At 38.0% G+C, this 21,712-nt stretch overlaps 1 protein-coding gene across 3 annotated transcripts in view; it reads right to left on the reverse strand.

Annotated features, from left to right (window-relative positions):
- Window positions 1–210: 210 nt before the first annotated feature.
- Window positions 211–21,712, reverse strand: part of FSHR (follicle stimulating hormone receptor) — an 86,193-nt gene continuing 64,691 nt past the window's right edge. For 2 of the 3 annotated variants that reach the window (XM_083828197.1, XM_083828198.1), the window contains exons 5-10: window positions 21,187–21,258; window positions 18,921–18,998; window positions 15,953–16,021; window positions 15,765–15,839; window positions 10,393–10,578; window positions 211–2,716 (exon numbers count right to left, since the gene is read on the reverse strand). In XM_083828197.1, coding sequence (XP_083684323.1) covers window positions 1,489–2,716; window positions 10,393–10,578; window positions 15,765–15,839; window positions 15,953–16,021; window positions 18,921–18,998; window positions 21,187–21,258 — 1,708 coding nt within the window. In that variant the 3' untranslated portion in view covers window positions 211–1,488. The remainder of the gene's footprint in view (window positions 2,717–10,392; window positions 10,579–15,764; window positions 15,840–15,952; window positions 16,022–18,920; window positions 18,999–21,186; window positions 21,259–21,712) is intronic. The other variant, XM_083828199.1, reaches the window with a different exon arrangement.

Below are 21,712 nucleotides of genomic sequence, written 5' to 3' on the forward strand. Positions count from 1 at the left end.
ATATTCAAAACTCATCATATTAACCCGTGAAGACTCCAAAGATTTTTAATATCATGGGGCAAAAACGTGAATTGTCTGTGAGGTGTAAATGAAGTTCAGACTCCTGCCCTTGTGTTTTTTTCTTGATTGTTTCTTTGCTTTTTTATGTCTCCATATCTTCACATAGACGCATAATCACCAGGAGAAAACACAACCCAACTAAATACTCAATGCATTTTGGAATGATTAACCTGTACCATTTAATTTTTAAGCCTTGCAAAAAGATTGCACACACATTCAGATGTTATTCAAAACATCTGTATTCAAAACGTCTGTATTCAAAACATCCGCAAAATCAGGAAATCTTGAATAAGGTTCCCCCCTCCCCCCCTTATGTCAACATATGCAGCTTATGCCTTTCACATCTTTCAGTCAGAAGCATCATCTTATAGGCTGCACATGAAACATTATTTATAAGGGAAGGGGAAAGAGTACTTCTAATATCATAAAAGCTAAAATAATAAAAAAGCTAAAAAATAATAAAAAATAAAAAAAAATAAAAAAAAAAGCCAAAAGGATGCATCCGGATACAATGACCCTGACATAGCCTGAGGAATCATGTTAGAACAACCCACATATCCAAGGGGTCCAAGTAACCAAGGGGTCCAACCCCAGAAAAGCTATTTCAACCCAACTTTGTGAAACCAATTTGAGGAAGCATCCTCCTTGTTATGAAGGATTTCTTCTGCTTTTGTTCCTGCTCTTTCTTGTCTTGGAAACAAAACCCAAATCAAACTAAAATCCTTGATATCAACTCACATGAAATCTGTTTCTTTGAGGCTACCAGTCTAGATCAACACAATCCTACCCAACGTGATACTTTTGTGCAGATTAAAGTATGCACACACAGTATGGGACAGCTAACATTAACCTAGCTGGAGATGCATCCGCCCATCTGCTATAGTAAACACAAATGGAAGCAACAGAAGATATTTTCATTCCTGGTAAGTTTGTACTGAAGGAGGGCTTAAAACCTTAAAGACTGGGCTTCTTTCTCCTGTAACCTTAGGAGATATGATTAATGAAAAGAGATAATTATTGGTCATTGTTATAACATGTTTCACAGACAAAAAAAAATAATTTTACATATTTTTTTCTTTTGACTACATATAACCATTATTTAATTGTCAGTAAGCAGGTAACATCTTCCTAGAATGAAAGCAATCTCTGCCTTTATAGTATGAGATACCCGTTTATAAGCTCATTTATTTCTGGAGACAATTCTACAAGGACACTCTGACATATACTGCAGTTTTGTTCTTTGTCCTTCAAGAACTAATGAAGATCATGTGTCATCTCTGAAGACTGTTCATTGAACAAAAAAGCAAAGAGGAAATAAAAATGTTTTCCCATCAAAAATAAGTTTCCATGCTATGTTGTAGTCATTATTCAAATTCACAGTTGAAAGTGATTATCACACTGCCTCAGACACAAACTCATGCAGGCATTTCAGTTCAAGTGATTTAGAGGAACCAGTGAATAAATAGTCCCATCACTGTTTTTTGATGCGGGAGGATAATGACCATTTCTTGTGTGGAAATTATGAGCAGATGAGGAAGTGTCTGTTCTGTAAATCTGGGCTTGCATTTCACAGCAACCAAACTTGCTCAACAGAATGAAGAAATCCCTGCGGAAAGTCTTTGTGAAAATAGCATAGAGGAAAGGGTTGGCACAGGAATTGATGGGGTAAAACAAAACCAGGAGGATCTTGGATTTGGACACTGTGATGAGAGGAACCTTGAGTGAAGCTGATATAGCAAAAAACGATATTGGCGCCATGCAGAGGAAGTCTGTGAAGATCAATATAGCCATGCGCTTGGCAATCTTGGTGTCACTGTTTGAAGCGATGACGTTGGGGTTTCTTACAGTAAAGTAGATGCAGATGTAGCAGGCGCATATGATTACAAAGGCGAGTACATTCAACACTAAAAGAAATATAACATAAGCCTGAGAAAACGGTGTCTCGATGTCCATGGGCAAACAAATGCTGACCTTCATGTAGCTGCTGACACCAAATATGGGAAGAAGTGCCACCGTGAAAGCAAACATCCAGCCAAAAATCATTATAATCACAGCATGCCGAAATCGAACCTTGCGGTGCAGTTGCATGGCGTAGGTGATAGTATGCCACCTTTCCAGAGTTATCACAGTCAATGTGTAGACTGAGAGTTCACTTGCAAACACTGTAAAAAATCCTGCAGCATTGCATCCAGCCCCTGTTTGCCAGTCTATGGCATAGTTGTAATACTGGCTTTTAGTCTGTATATCTACAGATGCAATAAACAACAGATAGATACCTATGCAGAGGTCTGCAAATGCGAGATTGCACATTAGAAAACGAGGTACAGTGAGTTTGTATTGACTGCTTATTAAAATAATGAGGACAACAATGTTCCCAGTGATAGCTAAAATGCTGATAAACCATATCAGGACTCTCAGAATATTGTAACCCATAATATCTTCACATGGATTGAAAGCATCAGGTTTAGGTGAGCAAGCCACATTAACGACTTCATTGCATAAACCATAGTCAAATTCATTCTCTGCAGGGTCAAAACCAATGCCATAGCTGGAAATATAATCTTCAGCTGCAGATCGTCTATGTATCTTATTGCCAGGTTGCTCATCAAGGTCTTGCTTAGCCTGAGATATGCTACATATTGGATGTAATTCAGTGCTGAAATTGTAAAAAGAGAAGAGTTGGAAACTAAGACGCACAACACGAGGCATACAACAAACATTGAATCATGAAGTTTACATTAACAAATCAGTTTTTGGGTTAGCTGATTTTATCGATTTCCCTGGAGCTTGAAATTAATAGGCAGAGTAATGCCTATTTATAAAATATTACATGAAAATGTAGATGGATTTAAAACATAAAACATATGGGAAAGGAAAGCCTGATGTTTGACTTACTAACAATCATGATGATGTTATCCAGCTGGACAGAAACATTCAGTAAGAAGCTTCCACTATTTCAACTGAATTTCTCATGTAACCTGACAATGATAAGTGATTCTGCATGGGGGAAACACATAATGATGAATTCCTACATATGACTGGACTTTGAAGAATGAGACAATTCAGTTGTGCAGATAAGGAGTCTGTATAATCAGAATTACTCCACTGTTCATTAGTATTACTCTTAAATTTCCTTTTTCCTAACAATGTTGTCAGTCAGTGTGTCATATTCAATATCAAAACTCCTTCAGGGCACAGAACAGTTCCAGTCTGTGCAATTCATTTTAAGTATATCATATCATATTGGTCACTGGCTATTAAAGTAAATAAATAACATAAGTGAGATCATGCAGGGTTTCCAGATAGTCTCTGAAAGCCAGATGCCATCACAGATACAAACACTAGACATGGTAGAACGTTTTGCTTAAAAAATGTTTTTAAAGGAAAGTGAAGTGAACAAGTAAAACCAAACCAAGCCAAGCCAAGCCAAACTAAATCAACATTTCTGTAGAAACAATAGTTGCTTTTGTTTCTTTCAGAAGGCTTTTTTAAATCGTGTTGGGAATTTTTAGTAGAAAAAAGTCAATAAAGGAAAAGAGTTTCAAGGAAAAATTTCCTTTGAAGGTATTTTTTTTTATTATTATTTTAAAAACAGTTTATATTTAGCTTTGTTTCCTAGAGGATTAACCTCAAGTCCGTCTTCTCCATGCATAGACCAACTGAAGAAACAAGTGTTTTGGCTGAGAAGCTCAGCTCCATCAGGCTAACAAATATCAAGGTGTGTTAGCAAGAAACAAAGGGTCAGCCTTGAATAAGTTTCTCCTAGACCTCCTTTGAGGTTTGTTGCCCCAGAAACTTGCATCCATTACTTTGCATAAAGATGGATCCAGACTTAATTTGAGTCAGCAAATAAAACCATTGACAGTGTGTTGCAAAACCAACTGTTTCTGCCTATTTTCATCTATTGTTTAGACAGCAAATTAGGTGTCCGTGTTCCAGGACAGGATCCTAGCTTATCTTCCACCCTGATCTGCAGTACACTTGAGAGGCCAGCTTTCTAGGCAAGCTAGGTTGAAATTGTTAAACAACCTGTAGCAGATTAAAAGCGAGGATTCTTTTTTTTTGTAACCCAATTTTACCCTTTGACTTCGTGCACTCACTACATCTTCCAAAAATCAAGCTGAAAAGGAAGAAAGAAAAAACTAATGAAGGCCCAGCACCAGAAGGCGAGGAACATTTCCTATGAGGTTTTGAGCATCCTCTGCTATTATCAATATTTTTTATCTTGCCTGTCAACTGAGGCAGAAAGCTGATTTTCTGTGAGGTCAAATATGCACTATGGAGGTCACAACTGCAATAACAAGGCATTACATTTTGCTCCCCTGTGTTCTGCCTGTGTAAGGATGAGTGAGGGGCCAAGCATATTGATCAATATATCAACAGTTCTCTAGCTGAGAGGGAGTATATGCTTCCAAGGAGCAATAATGGATGAGAAAGTCCCTCAGTTTTGAGTGTAACAGGCACTTGAGGGCACTGAAAACTACTGCAATTAGTAGTTCTTTGTAAATGAACTGAAGAAAAAGGTTTCATCCAATTGCTTCCCAGCTATGAGTTAAAAATAAACATTTTCCTAAATGATGGAGGCACTACCTGGAGCTAAATCTATCCAACAGATAAGACAGCTATGTAAGGCCAATGAAATATTTCTGATTATTATTATTTATTCATTCCTGAATTATTTAGCACCCAGAGCTCCCAAACAAAATCAGACTCCCACAGAGTTAGCCACTATGTTTGTTCTGAGGATAGGTAGTGAGGAGTCTCCTGGCTGCTTCCTTGCACTGTAAGCAGAGTGACAGGCAGTTGCAAACACCCAAGGGAAAGAAAAGCCATCATCTAGTACTGACTATCCTGAGATATTTGCCCCTTGTGCTCTCAGAACAATAATTTAAAACATTTTTTGGCAAGAGATTGGGTCTTGCTTTCCTTTGAGAAGGCAAGCATCATAATAGTCATGTATTCAGACTATTTTTAACACTCTGCTGCTGTTTAACATAGTTTTGCTCAAGTAAACACTCTGAATAATAAACCAGAGAAAGGACAACTTAAAAAGCAACATCAAAATTGGCAAAGCACTCTGACAAATATAACTACCCTTGTGCAAATAGTTATTTCATGCACTCCATCTGGGTCTGGTGACAGCAGGATCTTGTGTGCTGAGAAACGTAATTAGCAGAATAAATAGTCCAGACCTCGGTTCTGTGTTAGGCCCTATCTTGAACCAAACATCCTTACCAAAAAGTGACATCAAGTGAGTAGGGAGCAACAGGTATCATGTTCTCATGAAACAAGGCCCAAACACAACTCTGTGTGGTGTGTTCTTTAAAAAAAATAGGTTTTCAAGTGATAGCTTCTCCAAAAAATAATGATCATGTGTAAGGACAGCATCATAACGATCCAGATCTTTTAAGCAGAAGGTGATGTTTATATCAAGGAAATCAATGGGCTATGTCAAGTTGAGGATTTTAACATCCAACTTCTACCCTATCCAAGCTTGAATGATGTTATTTTCCAGTTACAGGAGAGCGTGAGAGTTCAACACACTACATCGGCCTTGTCCGAAAAAGCAGGTTAGCTCCTGTTAGGCCACCATCACAACATTCCAGTGTAATAAATCTTCAGATCAATATTTATCATACAATCCTTCTTAGAATGGGGAAAAACAAACAAACAAACAAACAAAAAAAACACAATGAAACAAAACTGCCAACATTTTAATTTGTGTCTCAGTCTGGCAGGTCTCTGCTTGATGCAATATCCTCCAAAATTTAGAAGGCACTGCCTCTATAGCAGGTTTAATATTTCCATTAGCACAACAGAGCTGGTGCAAATGTGTTTAGGAGAGGTGATCACTCACTATCTACTATGGAGACTTATTTTATCTAAGGTTCTTGAGTGCTGGAGAAGTATCAAAGATAGGAAACCTTACACAAATGAGGCAACCAGGAAGGGGCCACACACCCCGACTTAATTCCTTCTGAGATTTCCCACGTGAGCATCAAATGCTGTGGTGATCCTTAGAAATGCACTTATAGTGTAATGAGGCATCCTTTTTATACTTCCTGTACTACCAGGAAATTATTTTGAGATCTAAACTGTTACAGGGGAATGAGTGGCTCCTGTGAAGATGCACAGTAAGTCAGGTAACATCACTGTTCCCACCAGAATAAGAAATGTCTGCTGCACTAAACCAAGTGCAGCTCTTGCCAAAGAAATACTAGACGCTGTGTGAGCAAACATTGCAGACTATTAATAACTCTTCAAAATCCTGAGCAGTCTTGAACGCGCACACATCTTGTCAAGAAAACTGCTTTGAAGTGCAAGTGGGTGTAGCTGCTGCATATGTGACTAATCTCTGCTGAAGTGCATGGGAATACCTTTCGTGTTCCGACTCACAGCACTGAACTAACATGCACACATATTATCTCTTTAAACTAGAGAGAGGATATTGGTCTCCCACCAATTTCAGTACACGACACATGACTGTATGAATGAAATGAACATTTTTAATTGCATTTAAATGCAGTTAACAGGAAAAAATGATCTAAATCATTGGTTCTAATCATTTTGTATTTATGCCTAGTATTTTTAAAAGATAATTCTGTCAACCATCAAAAACGTAGATAAATGCATTCAACTTGGTTCTGTTGATCAGGGAGATACAGCTTATATGTATATGTTTATTCAAATAATCATATATCAGAGCATATATGGATCTCAAGTCTGAATTTTTATATTTTTTACCCAGCAGTGATGCATTTCTTTTATAAGACAATGAATGCTATTTTCCTAATGATTCCTGTCCTAGTCTAGTTGGTTGAAAACTTAACTAATACTAAAATATAGGAAACCAGCAATCAGTTATTTTAACAGTGAAACTAAACTACCTTGAATGTACTGTATACAGAAAATAGTTTATCTAAATGTATTTAACACAGGAGTTCATAATGATAGACAGAGATAGGCACAGCTTGTTTCTTGCTCCCTTGTCCTTCTAGATTTCAGTGTGTCTCTCCTCTTCTACACTTACTTTATAAAAAACAAAAGCCTTCCTGCCTTGTCAGCTACAATTAAGTGGAATATTGTTTGAATTAAATTACTAGAATAAGTTGAAATGGAAAAAAAAGTCTTTGTAGCTAAAGAATAGTTATCCTTTCAAAAGTGTTTTTAGCTTGTAAAATCAGAAATTAATATTATTTTCACTATTTTAAGTATAGCTACTTTAGAAAAACAGAAAGTTTTTTAATGCACACTAAAATTCAGTTTTACTAACTCTACAAAAATAGATCATAAGTAATTTTCTTCTGCTGTTTGAAGGAATTTTCATTCATTTAAGATAGATTTTTTTGAGATAACTTATTGGAGGTATTCTGGAGCTCAACTGACCTCCTGTAGAAACAACATATTCAGTGAGGAATAGAACTAGAAAATGTTTGCACCATTAAGGTCAAGAAGACATTTTAAGACCTTTTTTTTCTCTATGGGGAACAACAGAGATTTGATAGGTCAGCTTAAGTAAATTTATGTAGCTCTGATATTTATTTGCATTTGTGGCAGCAACTTATTATTATTAATAATAATAATTATTATTATTATTTTTAAATCACCAAAACTATTTCTTAGAAAGTTCCATGTAGGGTACCAGTTGCCCTATATTGATTTTTTTTTTTTTTTTTTTTAAATTTCACTCCTTTACTGAAATTTTAAATTTGGGCAACTTGTGAACAAGTTTCTGGATTTCACAAATTATATGTGATGTCTTCTGACCTGAAAACTCCTTCACCCTTAAGGACAAACAGTAGAAGAGGAGCTCATATCAATACAAGATTTTTCGCAAAGCCAACACAAAGAGGAGTATCTCCAACTTGTATTCTATTTCTCACCGTTGCATTACAACACATTTTGTAGCAGACTGCGGAATCATGGCCAGACATGCTCCAGAAGCAGCCCCACTACTGTGTCGTGCTCCAGCTCAGCTCACTGGCCATCTGCACTTGGTTTTTGAATTCTGCACAGTTCATTGGCATTTCTTTGCAAAATTACATTCACCCAGGCTGTGGGAAGGGCTGTCAGTGTCCTCCTTGGTTTCTTACTTGCTAGGGCAGAGGTGCCCAAAAGTGGAGCCATGCTATGGGGGAAGTGAGTGCTGTGAGTTTCAATTCCCCTGGGTAATTGTGGCACAAAAGTTATTCACAGTGAGGGGACGCTGAGAGCTTACTAAAAGCTCAGTGCCATCTCCTCCTGTTGCTTTCCTTCAACAGTAACTCTTAACCTGATTTTGAAGAGCCCTGAGCCGACTTTCCAGTGTGGATTCTAGGATTTGGGTCTTGATTTGGCTCAGGCAGCCCAGAAGTCAAGTACCTTCAAAAATATGTATGATAAAGTGATATCAAAAATCCCTTTGCAGATTTAGCTTTTTAGAACTAAACATACTTCCTCTGAACTCATTGGAAAATACCACTCTGCCACCAGTGCTGGCAGGACTGGAACCATTTCTAATTAGCAGGCAACCAAGCACTGTGCCTGAGTAAGCCTGTAGAAATATGTGAAAACATCACCTGCTGATAACCTCTTGTAGCAAAAAGTTTAGAATTTGGGATCAAAAACAGGCAATGAAGGATAGATTCTGCCAGATACTTCCCTTACCACTGTATTGTCTGATATCAAACTTGCACTTTTCCCATGTAGTTTTGCAACACACATGCAGGTGATATGTACTAGCTATCAGCATAGCAGGACCAGGCATCTTTCATTGCCTTTAATTTCAGTGACAGTACACTGTTAAAAGTAAAATAAATGGCTATTATAAGTATTTAAATGAAGCTTACAAATAGCTTATACTTTTTACGCATGGTTTTACTTTTCTTTGAAATTTTAGGCATCTTCTGAAGACAATGTCTTGAACTGTAACAATGAACCATAAAACTTTTTTTTTTTTTTCTTTTCTCTGCCATGGCAAATTCCAAGTTTTTGAGGACTTCCAGTAAAAGAGGAACTTCAAAAAATAACATGTTCCCATAGGTACCAATCATTCAGGTTTTCCAGTGGCACAAATTCATGAGGTTCATTAACTAGTTCACATGTAACATTTAAAGTTTATCCGAGCAGCTGAAAATACTCAATGTGAGTCATTAATACCTGAAGTCTCAGTGTATCTTGATGATGGCAAATCAAAACAAGTACTGAAAATTAGTTTGGGAGTCTAAAAGACCTCCCTGTCTCAGTGAATTTGGGTTTAAAGGGATTGCTCTAGATTAACCATTTCAGAAATCATGTCCAAAAATGATGTGCATGTAGATGTGACAGATGAAATATCTGTGGCAGAGGTGATTCTCTCACTGTATATAGCATTGGTGAGGCCTCACCTTGAATGTAGTGTATAGTTCGGGCATCCACAACATAAAAAGGATGTTAAGATACTTGAAAGCATCCAGAGGAGGACAACAATACCAGTAAAAGGGCTGAAAGACATGTCCTATGAACGGAGGCTGGGGACACTTGGGTTGTCTAGTCTAGAGAAACGGAGGTTAAGGTGACTTTGTTGCTCTCTACCACTTCCTGAGGAGGGGAAATGGAGAGGGAGGTGCTGGTCTCTTTTCCCTGATAACCAACGATAGTCGGACACATGGGAATGGTACAAAGCTGCACCAGAGGAGATTCAACTGGATGTTAGGAAAAAATTCTTTACTGTGAGGGTGCTCAAACACTGGACCAGGCTTGCTAGTGAGGCGGTTGATGCCCTGTGCCTGTCAGTTTTCAAGAGGGATTTGGACAATGCCCTTATTAATATGCTTTAACTTTTAGTTAGCCCTGAAGTGGTCAGACAGTTGGACTTAGTGATTTTGTAGGTCCCTTCCAAATGAATTCTGTTCCATTCTCTTCTCTTCTATTTGGTTCCAACATCAGTGTGGCTTCCTGAGGTTAAGAGGTTAACACCACTCTGCAGTTCTGTTACCCACGTGAATTGGTGGCAAGGTATTGACCATCTTCTCTGGAAACACAAATATCCTTCCAGCTACCTCCTGAAAGGTTATCATCATGTTTTCTGTTGGATATCTTTAGTGTGGCTCCAGGCTGATCCAGGACAGCAGGTCCCAGTGAGAGATGACCCTATGATGTATGCGGTCTACAGTCTCAGCTGGAGAAAAAGGTGACGCTAATACAACTATCAAAATTTATTACCAACCTGGAATGGAGAGGCAGTGTAATGTGTAACATGAATAAACATGTACGTATTGTATGTTTATTTATATCCAGCTTTTGAAGAAGTTTGTTTAATTCACTATCAATGGCTGAGAAGCATCAAAAAGAGAAACAAATGAAATCACTTACTTTTGTCTTTTCCAGTTTGTAAATGCACAGCAATGGCTAGGATAGGTGAAATTTGCCTCAATCAATGATCTAAATTTGCTTAAATCAGGAAGTTTTTTTAAATTATATGTAGACCTTGCTCTTAGCTTCTTAATGAGTTCTAATCCGTGACCTGGCAGGAAACTGATTTTTGTCCTGGAAATATCCCTTTAAAAAAACATATGAAAATCATGATAAAAAGCAAATTTACTTCAGCTCTACAGTAGATATGTGTTTTAGACTGTCCTAGTCAGTATCAGAGTACCGATTACAAAGAGATCAGCTGGAAATTTGTGCTGAAAACAGGATCAGGTGATAAACTAAGAGTTTGTCAAGGAAACATTAACTAATATTCATTGCAAACAACAATCAAGTGATGTTAGTCTGATTTGAGAAAAAAAGAAAAAGATCCCGTAACCCTCTGGGTAAAGATTAACAGTGACATAAACTATTAGCTCCATATGATTCTAGGTTTAGTAAATACCAAAAGAAACACACCAATCATCCAAGAATGCGTTACAGGAGGGGAAAAAAAAAAAAGGTTGGTGAAATCACAAGAGAATTTTGTGATGTTCGTCATGAACATCTCGTCATGCAAAGCCTACCATGGAAAAGGCAATAAACACAAAGAGAGAATCTCATGGGAGGTTACAGATGTGAGGAGAGGTTGAGGATACCAGATTTTGTACTCATTAGGAAGGAAAAGAGACTAAAGAGAGGCAAAATTGATGTAGTTCAAACTTTGAGGAACAAAAATATCAAAATATTTCCAGAGGTTTAAAAAACAAAGAATTCAGACTGAAGCGAAGGAAGGGGTAAGATTAGAGGAGGTTAGAAGTGCATTTACGTGGAAGGCAATTATTGTGTGGGATGGGCTATCAAAGGCAGCGATGGAAGCAGCAGCTACAAACGTATCACAAAGAGCATCAGCGAGGCTTTCAGGGGGAAAAACATTATGCAAACACTAAATCATGACTTGTGCTACACAGGTAGGGAAAGGGAAGAAGGACCAATGGTGCTTCATCTCCACAGAACCTGTCTCCATGGCTCCAGGGTGTAACAGCTGGGGCAAAACATCCACATATTTCCTTGGCTAGGAACAGACGGTGTCCCTCAGCTTGCGACAGCAGAAGTGCACACTTCTTTCTCTTAGATCAACAGTGAAATGGACTACATAAAAATCACCCTGTCCTCCCTTAGCTCCCATGCTCTTATGGCATGAGAGTAATGCAGAATGCAGTGTTTGCTGAGGCTGCTCTGTTCTTTATTCTCTCACAAAAGAAAAGAATTTCCCCTAATAAGGGAATTGAACTGACAATATTTGTCATTTTCTCCATGCCTCCCCTCCCAAGGTACATTAATCTATAACAGTATGATGTCAGGACATGTTATTTTATCTCTATTACATAACAGGCACAAATTGCTTTTATTACCATATTAATGCAGTAGAGTGGTGCTACGTGGAGACCAAATTTTGGCAGCATACAATGAAGTTCGGACCCTCTCTATGTACAACGTGCACATTTGCACCTCTGTTCTCCTATCTCAAAACCAAAATTAATACCAGGAAATGTCTCTGTTTGAACTCTGTCTGTAGAGTAGGGTGGTCACATCTAAGAAATTTATATTCAGCTAATAAAGCAGTTACTGGCTGTGGTTAAAGAGGATCTTTGTGTCCATACTGTGCCCGCAGCTGGAGGCTTTGGTTCCAGGCTTTGAAAGAACGTCCCATCTTCAGGTAACACCTTCAGAAGGCAGCCTGTGCCTGCCCCGCTGATATGCCCGTTTTCATATTGGGGTATTAACACAATAATAATAACCTGTAGCTTGCTGGCAGCTTCAGTTGCCAACTGGACAGTGAATTGTGGCAGCAAAGGAATGAAGATGGACCCGATGCTGCTGCCCTGACCTAGGTTCATAACTTCTATGGACAAGAAGGACAAGATGGAATGGTGGAAGCAGAAATACTTCTGCAGGTCAGGCTGCGAGAAGCCAAGGTTTGGTCCTGAGGTTCTTTTAGGACTGATCTGTGTCTCACAGGAGCAGCTGAAGAGAAATTTTAGGCTTTTGATTTCTGACTTAGACACCTAAAGTAGTAATTGGGTTGCAGTGAACAATCTCAATTGTTTCATGGACTGACTATTGTCCTTAGTTCACTGCATAATGAATACTGTCACCTAGAGAACATGTGTGTTATTCACCAACTACACAGCACTTTTCTATAGAAATCCACAGACAGTATCAGTCATGGCATCAATAAGAGCCTACAGAACTTCACAAGGGTTCATAATTCTGAACAAGAATCAAAAATGTTTTCCTAGTCTCATTAGCTAGAAATCTTCAGTGCCTCCAAACTGTTATTATACTGCATAGAAGTAACAAGTAAATATGAATAGGAATATCACCTGGATATTCCAGCAGCTAAAATATTACTGGGTCTCTGGCCATATCTAAACAATTTCATAAGTATTCAATATTTTCCCATGAAAATTCTTCTTCTTTTAAGAAGTTTGTTATTTTTTTCTGTTCATTATTTTCCATAAACCAAAGTGAGCTGAGGAAAGTGCTTTGTAAACTACTGCAGGGCTTGATGGGATGTCTGTTAGGGATAGTTATCGATACACCATCGGCAGACTCCCCCCTCAAACAGAAACGCAGACGTTGTGTATGTGGTTTGGTCGCTTTATCCACTGAGTCGTCACAGAGCAGAACTCAGCGCAGAGTTTCTTTGGGATGTTTCCCTAGTTACAGGACTGGTAAATTAAATAAGCAAGATGAACTAGAGGATAAAATAGCAGTAGGAAATCAAACCAGAAAGCATCAGTGACAGGAATACATGTCATATTATTAATGCTTGGCTGCTAGTCATCAGCTTTGACAGCAGCCGGTGCAGAAACAGCAAAGTGAATCTGACTTTTCTTACAAACACTTCCCTTTCTCTCTGGGAATCAGTTACCGGGATTAGTCAAAATACTGACCAGCTGATAGTCCTGTTTAGGGCTGAAAGGAACATAGCAAGAGAGCAAAATGTGGCTGGCAGAGCAGACATCAGAGAGGAGTGATCAGTGAGACCAATTTTCTCAGCAGTTGTATCTAAACTGCTCTCTGGCTGTGCTTCAGGGATTCAGCTGTCTAGCTGCAGGTCTGCTGGAGCTCTCCCATGGCCCACATATGTAGGTCTCCTGTAGAAAACAAATTGCAAGGACAGGACAGACCACAGACATACCTTGCCCTGCTTCCGAGGCAGGACGCAGCCAGAGAACTCAGCCCAGAATGGATCATCATTAAGCAGCAGAACTATATTTATAGAGAGGGGGAGTCTGAGAGGCTTTCTGTAGGTTCCTGCAATTTGCTGGTACTCCCAATACGATCTTAATTCTTATGGGATGCAGAGTTTTGTAGGGTCGCCAGTAAAAGCTCATGTAGGCCGCTACAGCTATGGGAGCACCAGAAAAAGACTGAACGAAACAATGTGGATGAAAATTGAAGCTACAAAATTCCAAGTTAGCAATAAAGTGTATTTCTGTATAGAAGGAATGTGTATATGTGTGGGAGTAATTAGCCATTTGATTTACTTGCTTACTGTCAGCACTGAAATCCTGTAACTCAAAACTTGATGTCTTTCCAAAAGAGAGATTCTAATTCAGCCAAAAGCTGTAAGCCTAAGAGAGGAATTGATTGCTGAAACTGTGCAGCTAAGTATAAAGCAGACGACGTGCTAAGACTTTGTGCTTTCTGACATTACTATTTGTGTTTGTCTATCTTTCATACTGTTTTAATATTCTGAAATATAAAATAGGAGTTGGTATTAATTGACTGTAGAGCACTGGTTCAGGAAGAACAAGAGTTAAAACATCCTGACATACAGTCTAATAAAACACTGCAATTTGCAACACAAATTTTATTTCAACAGCACTGTTTTTCCCAGCAAAGATATTATGGGTCAATCATCTCCACAAAGCACATTCCAGGTGTAAGCTACAGTGACAGATGTAGCTTTCTTGATCTCCGTCAGGATAAAAAGGTAATTTCCCATCCATAGAACAGTGGATATACAAGTAATTGAATAGAAAACTTGCACAAATAACTTAGTGTTAGAAATTGAACTATCAAATGAATCTAAACTACAGCCAAATCAATTTGATAAACCTCTTGAATCAGCTACAACTTGCAAAGAAAATGCATTTACTCTTTGCTACAGGAAACAATGCTTTTCCAAAGAAGCATCAATGATATTATTGCTGAAAAGATGCTCCACTGTTAGTCTTTTCCAAAGGAGAAAGTCACTGAAGGAGTGATGGAAGCAGGGCAGAATGCAGTAACCCATACAGTAGCTTTTTGTATCATTGGTGTGTCATAGGTGTATCATAACAACATGGAAAAAGGCCTTCAGAAGTGCTCTTATCTGAACTCAAAGATAACTAGCCTTTTTTTTTCCCTCATTTTTTTTAGATTTCTAACCACTTTAACCTCTGTGTAAAATCTTCCAGCAGCTCCCAATACCTGTTTTCACCTTTTATGGGTGACTCCTAGCCCTCTCTGGACATCCAGGATAAATGGGAAGAAAGAAAAGAGCCGATGAATTTGTGACACAAAAAAAGACACCACTGTCTTTGCTGCAGCTGTTATGTTCTGTAGCTGGTGCTCACAAGAAGTTGTGCACACTCTCAGGTGTTTTACAACTTGTCAAAGTGTAGCATGAGGTGCTGGTGATTGAGAGACACGAGCATCTTACTGTTGAACTCTCTACTGCTGAGATCTTGCTTTCCAGCTTACCACCCACCAAAGAGATCCTGCTGTAACTGTGTGATATATATGTGTAATATATATATGTATATATATATATATATATATTTATAGGGATCCCTGTCCCTGCAGGGTAGGGATTTTATCTTTAGGACTAAGCTTTAGAGATGCAGGGCAGATCTTCATTGGTTTTAAATAGTTCAAGGGGGAGCAATTCAGATTTAAGCACTGAGAACTAACTCACCTATTCCTGAATTTGCTCCAAATAAAAAACAAACAGCATTTTCTCTGAAAAAAAAAAAAAAAAAAAAAAAGAAGCCGAGCTCTTACAGAGCTTAATCCACCATGTAGAGGAATCTGGAGCTAAATCCCTGGATGCAAATACTCCAGAAACCCTGAGGACAGAGTGAAAACATGGATCTAGACTCTCTTGGCTTCCATTTTTTTATATTCAGAACTACACCTCCAATTTTGAGTTGCAGGACTTGTGAGATGTTGAAATCCAGGCTTGTATTCATATGTTCTTCTTTGACCTTTTCTGGGGGCTTAATGATGAGAAAACAAACAAACAAACAAACAAACAAAAAACAAATCTGAATATTACTTACAAAACAACAGGCCCGTTGGCTCCTTGAAAGACCTCATTTGGTAATTTTTCTAAGTTTTGATTGTCACTTAGATTTCTGAAAAACACAATATTGATGCTAAAACAATCTGAAATAAATTAAAAAAAACTTGCAGAAATAGCTACCTTCTAATAATTGCTTTTCAGAAAGTAAACAACAGAAATATTTACAGCTCATCCAGGTAGGTTCCATTAAATGCATGATTCTCAATTTCCTGAATCCCATTTTTATTTAGCCATCTGCAACAGAGAAAAAAAATGCATTCTTACACATGTTCACAATTTATATGTATGTAATTAAAATCAGTGAAAAGGATCTCAAACAAGTAAAATTATTAAATAGATGCTTAAATTATGAAGTTTCTGTGAATCCCAGCTGATAAGCTCCCAACAGTTAGAGGAAGGATTTAGAGAATGCAGATATGAACAGGGCAGATCAGCATTACCATAAGAGATGACAGCTACAGTAAGTTTTTGAAACATAAGTAGAACTGATTAAGACACCGGTGCTGCTCTGCTGCCCTGAGAAGCCTCCAGTGAATCTAACAAAGCTGGTCCACGTTAACCCCAGAATGGGTGAGATCAGAACCTTTCCTACTGGTGCCGTTGGTGTCATCTACAAGATGTTTTTTCAAGATGTTTTTGAAATAGTTTAACATTTGCCTATAATTACAAACAAAACAAAACAAAACAAAAACCAACCAACCAAAAAAAAAACCACACAAAAAAAAACCACAAACCAAACCAAAAAGCAAACCAAACCAAAAAAAAAAAAAAAACAACCCAAAAAAGAAAACAAAATAACAAAAACCCAAGATCCAGGAAGTAAAAAAAGATGAGACTATTAACAAACTGCCTGGGAAGCAGCTGGTTCTTCCTGCACCTGCTGTCTCTTCAAATCATATTGCCTTCCTGCTCTCCATCTCCCCAGGATCCTTCTCCTGAGAGAAGACACAGGTAGCGAACTGGGGGGGGGCTTTCTGCCAAGTTTTTACTGTAGTGCACTAAGTAATTAATGTTTAATGTCTTTCCATCTCTTCCCTTCACGGTTCTGAAAATTTACATTTGAGTCAGTTATATTTATCATCTTTACAGTGCAATCTTTCATCTTGTTGCTTTGCAACTCATGCTCTTTCCAATAGGGCATGACAAGTTTGATAGGTGGCAAAACTGGCGTGATTTAATGAAACTATCAGCACACATGGACGTAGAATTTCTAATTCACACTGAAAACTGAGCATGCAAGTGACCCACTTATCTGAGGTGGTGAGCTCAGGTCACCATGAAAATCAGTTATGGGTCTGGTTGAAAGGATTACTCTTTTGACCATGGAAGGCAGATGTGCATAATTCCAGTGTCTGTCAGGTCAGATCAAGAAAACTGTCACTGTCCCCTTCGCTTGCATACAGTATTAGACATGACTGAGCAGGCACACAGGAGAGACATGTCCCTGCTTATAGCATTTAAAACATTTATTAGATTACATTGGTCTTACCCATTCATAGCTCCCAAACTGATATATATGCATTTAATCACAGGATTATCTCTTACTGTTTTCTCTCACTGAATATTATGCTAATACAATGAGATACTAAGGACATAAAATCTGAATTACTGTTGCCATGGAGTGTGGACTCCTGTCACCTGGTAAATTGCATTCAGCTAGTAAAAAGAGAAAACAAAATTTTAACTAAATCCCAAGGTTTCATTGTACTTCTTTCTCCATTGTTACCTGGACAAGCTTCTATTGAGACAAATTCTCTCCTCACTTCAACCAGCATCCTTACTGACTCCCCTGAATAACCTGGAAGTCTTATGATAGCAACAAGTGACAATGGAGGCACAGATCCAGAGCTTGGACATAGGGGCTTTTACTCACCATTTCCTGGCTAGATTAGTATATTTAAAACCCACTTAAAATTCACCTGCTCTGTGTTGATCCCTGCATAGGGTAAGCTTAGATGCAATCCAAATTACTGACTTGAACATGATGGGAGCCTGCTACAGTAAACCTAGTAAAACTGGCTCTCCCCACGCTGTGGAGGCTCAGTGGGTCCTGGGTGTTTGGAATGCTTGAGTGGTATTGGGAGGTCAAATCACACTAAAATCTGGCATATATATCTCACCCCATAGTAGTATTATGGAAATAAATAAGGTATGTGCTACATAGTGCTCTGACAAAACCAAGTCTCATGTGGTTAGCAAATACTATCATCACAGGAGAAAAGATAAATAAGTACATTTGGGGTATTGTTACTTGAATATGTTTGAGTTAACTGAATGAATATCTCAGCTGTGTGTGTGTATTTGTGTGTGTGTGTTTAAAAACTTCAGGGAACTTGACATAGAGATTGTGGACAACTGATGGGGAAAAAGGAGAGATAACAGCCAAGTGACTTTTTACTGTCCTCTCTTCAAGTATTGGTGGCCTGACTCTGTCCCACCAAAATCAATGCGAACCAAATCAATCAGTTCTCGCTTGTCTGTTTTGGTATGAGAGATAAATGGCATACACACTGGGAAATTTTTCCAGTCTGGCTAGGCAAAATGAAGGCAACTTGTTATTAAGCACACAATGCATTTTGATATACTAACAGAAAGGATCAAAGAAGCTAAGTAGTTTATTTAAAAACATGACCGTTCAAGTCAAACAAAAAGTCATCTAACCACACAGCACGAAACTGCATAGTGAACTGGCCTGTATCAATGCATTAACTTTGTATACAAATATACCACATTTCCAAAACATCTACATATATTTTGCCTGAGTAACAAACTTCTTTGAATGATGTGTCTGACTGTAAATATTTATGAGTCACACCATCCCTTTGAACACAATTTGTATCACATGAGTTGTTGTTGTAGGTGGAATACATTTAACCTTGGCACCAGTAATTACAAAATTAATTCTACACTGTGGTTCTAAAATTAGGGCCAGAATTAGAATACAACAAAAACCACAAAAGCATTCATTTTTCATGACAGTAAAGCAGAATACAGAGATTTTGGGGGTAGAGGAGAAGTCTAAAACCTGTAATTGAATTTGGAAGCTGATAGAAAAGAGACCATACTCTCAACCCAATTCTGGAGAAGGAACAAGCTAGCAAGAAGAAGAATAGATTTGTTATGTCTTACTCACAGAATTACACTTTCAGAACTCAGGCCCATGAATGAATTTCTTTCAATTGTACGTATATTTATATTGTCTTGAATATCTCTGAAAAATAAAATACAATAGCAACTACACCTTTTTGCACCTCTGTAAGCCTCTCAATATGTTAAGGTATTTCAAACATAATTTTTCCTTATATTCAATCTGAGGAACTGTTTTATGCAAAGGCTGATGACTTAAGAATTTAAGAGAGCGAACCTTTCTGATAGAAGAAGGTGAAGACAAAACATTTCTATATTCTTGTTCTGCAGACATCCATACCTGCCTCACAGATCGGTTTAAGCCATTGAAATGCATAAAAGTTTGGTCTCATAACCATAATGTGGATGAAATAGTTCTTCCAGAAAATATACTATCCAGAAAATGCAAGTTGAATGACTGGGAGGCCACCACTCCTCTGAGCCTCCCAAACAGAAGATGGAAAAGCCATTAGCCTTTTTGGCTTGATTCAGCAGGGTACCTAAATTAATATAGTTCCATGAATAGTTTCCCTCCTAATGTCAATGTGTTTGATTATAAGCTTTTGTATGTGCTTAAGAACTTCAGACACGGGACCCGTGTCAGTTCAGTTTGTTGAAGTGACAAGTATGCATTTCAGTCTTTCAGCAGTTTTGACTGATGCACAAAAAGAACGGCAGATATACATTCTGTTGCTTGCTCAAAATAGACCTCAAAGAAGTTAAACAGTATTAGTCATAATTTAGACTGGGGATATGGTTGTTTTCATGCTGTTTCTGTTGGAAAGCATGGAACAAAATGAATTATCTGCAAAGCTTGAAGTTAAAAGCCATTCCAAAATTGTCTCGTACTGACAGTTATTTAACCACAACTGTGTTACCATTCACAACACTGCATTAGCTGACACTTCCACACTTCTGCACATGGAGATCAGCAGAGGTAGGAATAGGGAGGGAGTGCAGCACCCATAGAAGCAGAAGTTTCCCACTGCTAAGGGGAAAAAATGAGGCCCTTATAAACCTCAATAACCCATCAAGATCTATCTTTGAGATTTAAATATTGGCACAACTGAAGCCAGCAAGAATTTTGTTATTGACCTCAGTGGTGGCAAGGTTTGAAGCAAGGTCTATTTCAGGTCTTGAGCAAAGTTAAGGCCTAGTTATCTTTACAGAAAGTGAGGAATTTCACCTGAAGAAAAAATCTCTTGCTCAGCAGAACATGGTAATTCAAGTCTAGTTAAGACTGATGATAAAGGTATACAGGAGGAAGTTTCTGTACCTCCACATCTATTGCATTTGCTTGATGGCTTCAAGGAGCCCTGAAGGGCAGTTCTCAAAATTACAAGCGTATTACAGAAAGGTATTTTGTTTATTATATGTGTGTATACAATATTGAAGTGTTTCCCTCTAAGTTTTCTATGCATTTTTATTTATACTGATGGCTCTTACTAAGACAATTGCAGGATTAATGTTTCTGCAGATTTTAATCTTCTAATCAGACTTGAAGAGTCAAAACTTGTCCTATGCGCTAACAATATATCTTGTCCAAAAGAAGAGAACAAATATTTGCCTATTTCCCAGGTTTTCTGCTTTCAGTTATAATCAGAACTGATGGGAAAATGTCTGTCAAACTTTTCCATGAAAAAAACTCAAATTTTGATTATATCCTTTTTTTTTTTTTTCAGAAAAAAATGCTTTTACATTAAAAACAAAAACCTGCTTTCACACAAAATTTTACATTTTTGTCCCCTTGATGGCACTGGAATTTTTCTTAGAAAAAATATAATTCATTCCCTGGACAGTTTTATTGCCAGTGAAAAAAATGAGCGTGGTAGAGTTATTTTCCCTTGCTTTTTGTTTTCTTTGCTGTGGCCATCTGTCTACTGAAAATGGCACCAAGATCAGCAACTCTTTCCATGCAGGCTAGAGAACTGTCACCAGATGGCAACAAATTTCCACTTCCACCAGCCTGGTTTGAATTTCAACCAGTGAAACAGAACTCAGGGGAATACCAGTCCCCTGAGACATCTCGCTGTGCATTTATAATATAGTTAATGGAAGAGTAGTCAGTAGACTGCAAGCTACAATGCTTGATACAAAGAAGAACTAGAGAATACTGTGACCTTTTAGGCCACATTAACATCAATGCCTACAAAACTGTAACCCAAAATGCTATCATGAAGCTAATAAGCAAGCATAAGGGCAATCACAACTTGAAAGATTTTGTTAGAACAGCAAAATGTTCAAAAGGAGCTTTTAAAAGCATTACAACTTACAGTAAAACTTTCTGGAAGGAGTGCACCTTCTGGACAACAGGTAAAAATCTAAGGCCAGTGTTTGATATTAACCTAAAGAAGAGAGGAGAAATTAAGATTATTAATTCTGTCCCAAGAATGAAGTAATAACTAACAGAGAAGAAAGCAGATTGCACTTAAAATGTAAGCCACAAGAAGCAGACTTTTGCCACATACCCAGCATTTACCCACAGGAATCTTGATATTGTAATGTAAAAATGTTTTTGTCAAAAGCATAAGTTGAGTTGTCCCCCACTGCAATCAAGGGAGAAAACGTATCTGGGATAATTACATTTCCTCCTGATGATCTCAGGAAATCTTCAGTATTAATTTCCCAACCATATTCTAAGAAATCAACCACACTGACACAGGATAATCATTTTCATAGAATCATTAAGGTTGGAAAAGACCTTCAAGATCATCTGGCCCAACCATACCCCTACCACCAATGTCACCCACTAAACCATGTCACTAAGCACCATGTCCAACAATTTTCATAGTAGCTCTT

Source organism: Anser anser (assembly GCF_964211835.1).
Source record: "Anser anser genome assembly, chromosome: 3".
NCBI classification, from domain to species: Eukaryota; Metazoa; Chordata; class Aves; order Anseriformes; family Anatidae; genus Anser; species Anser anser.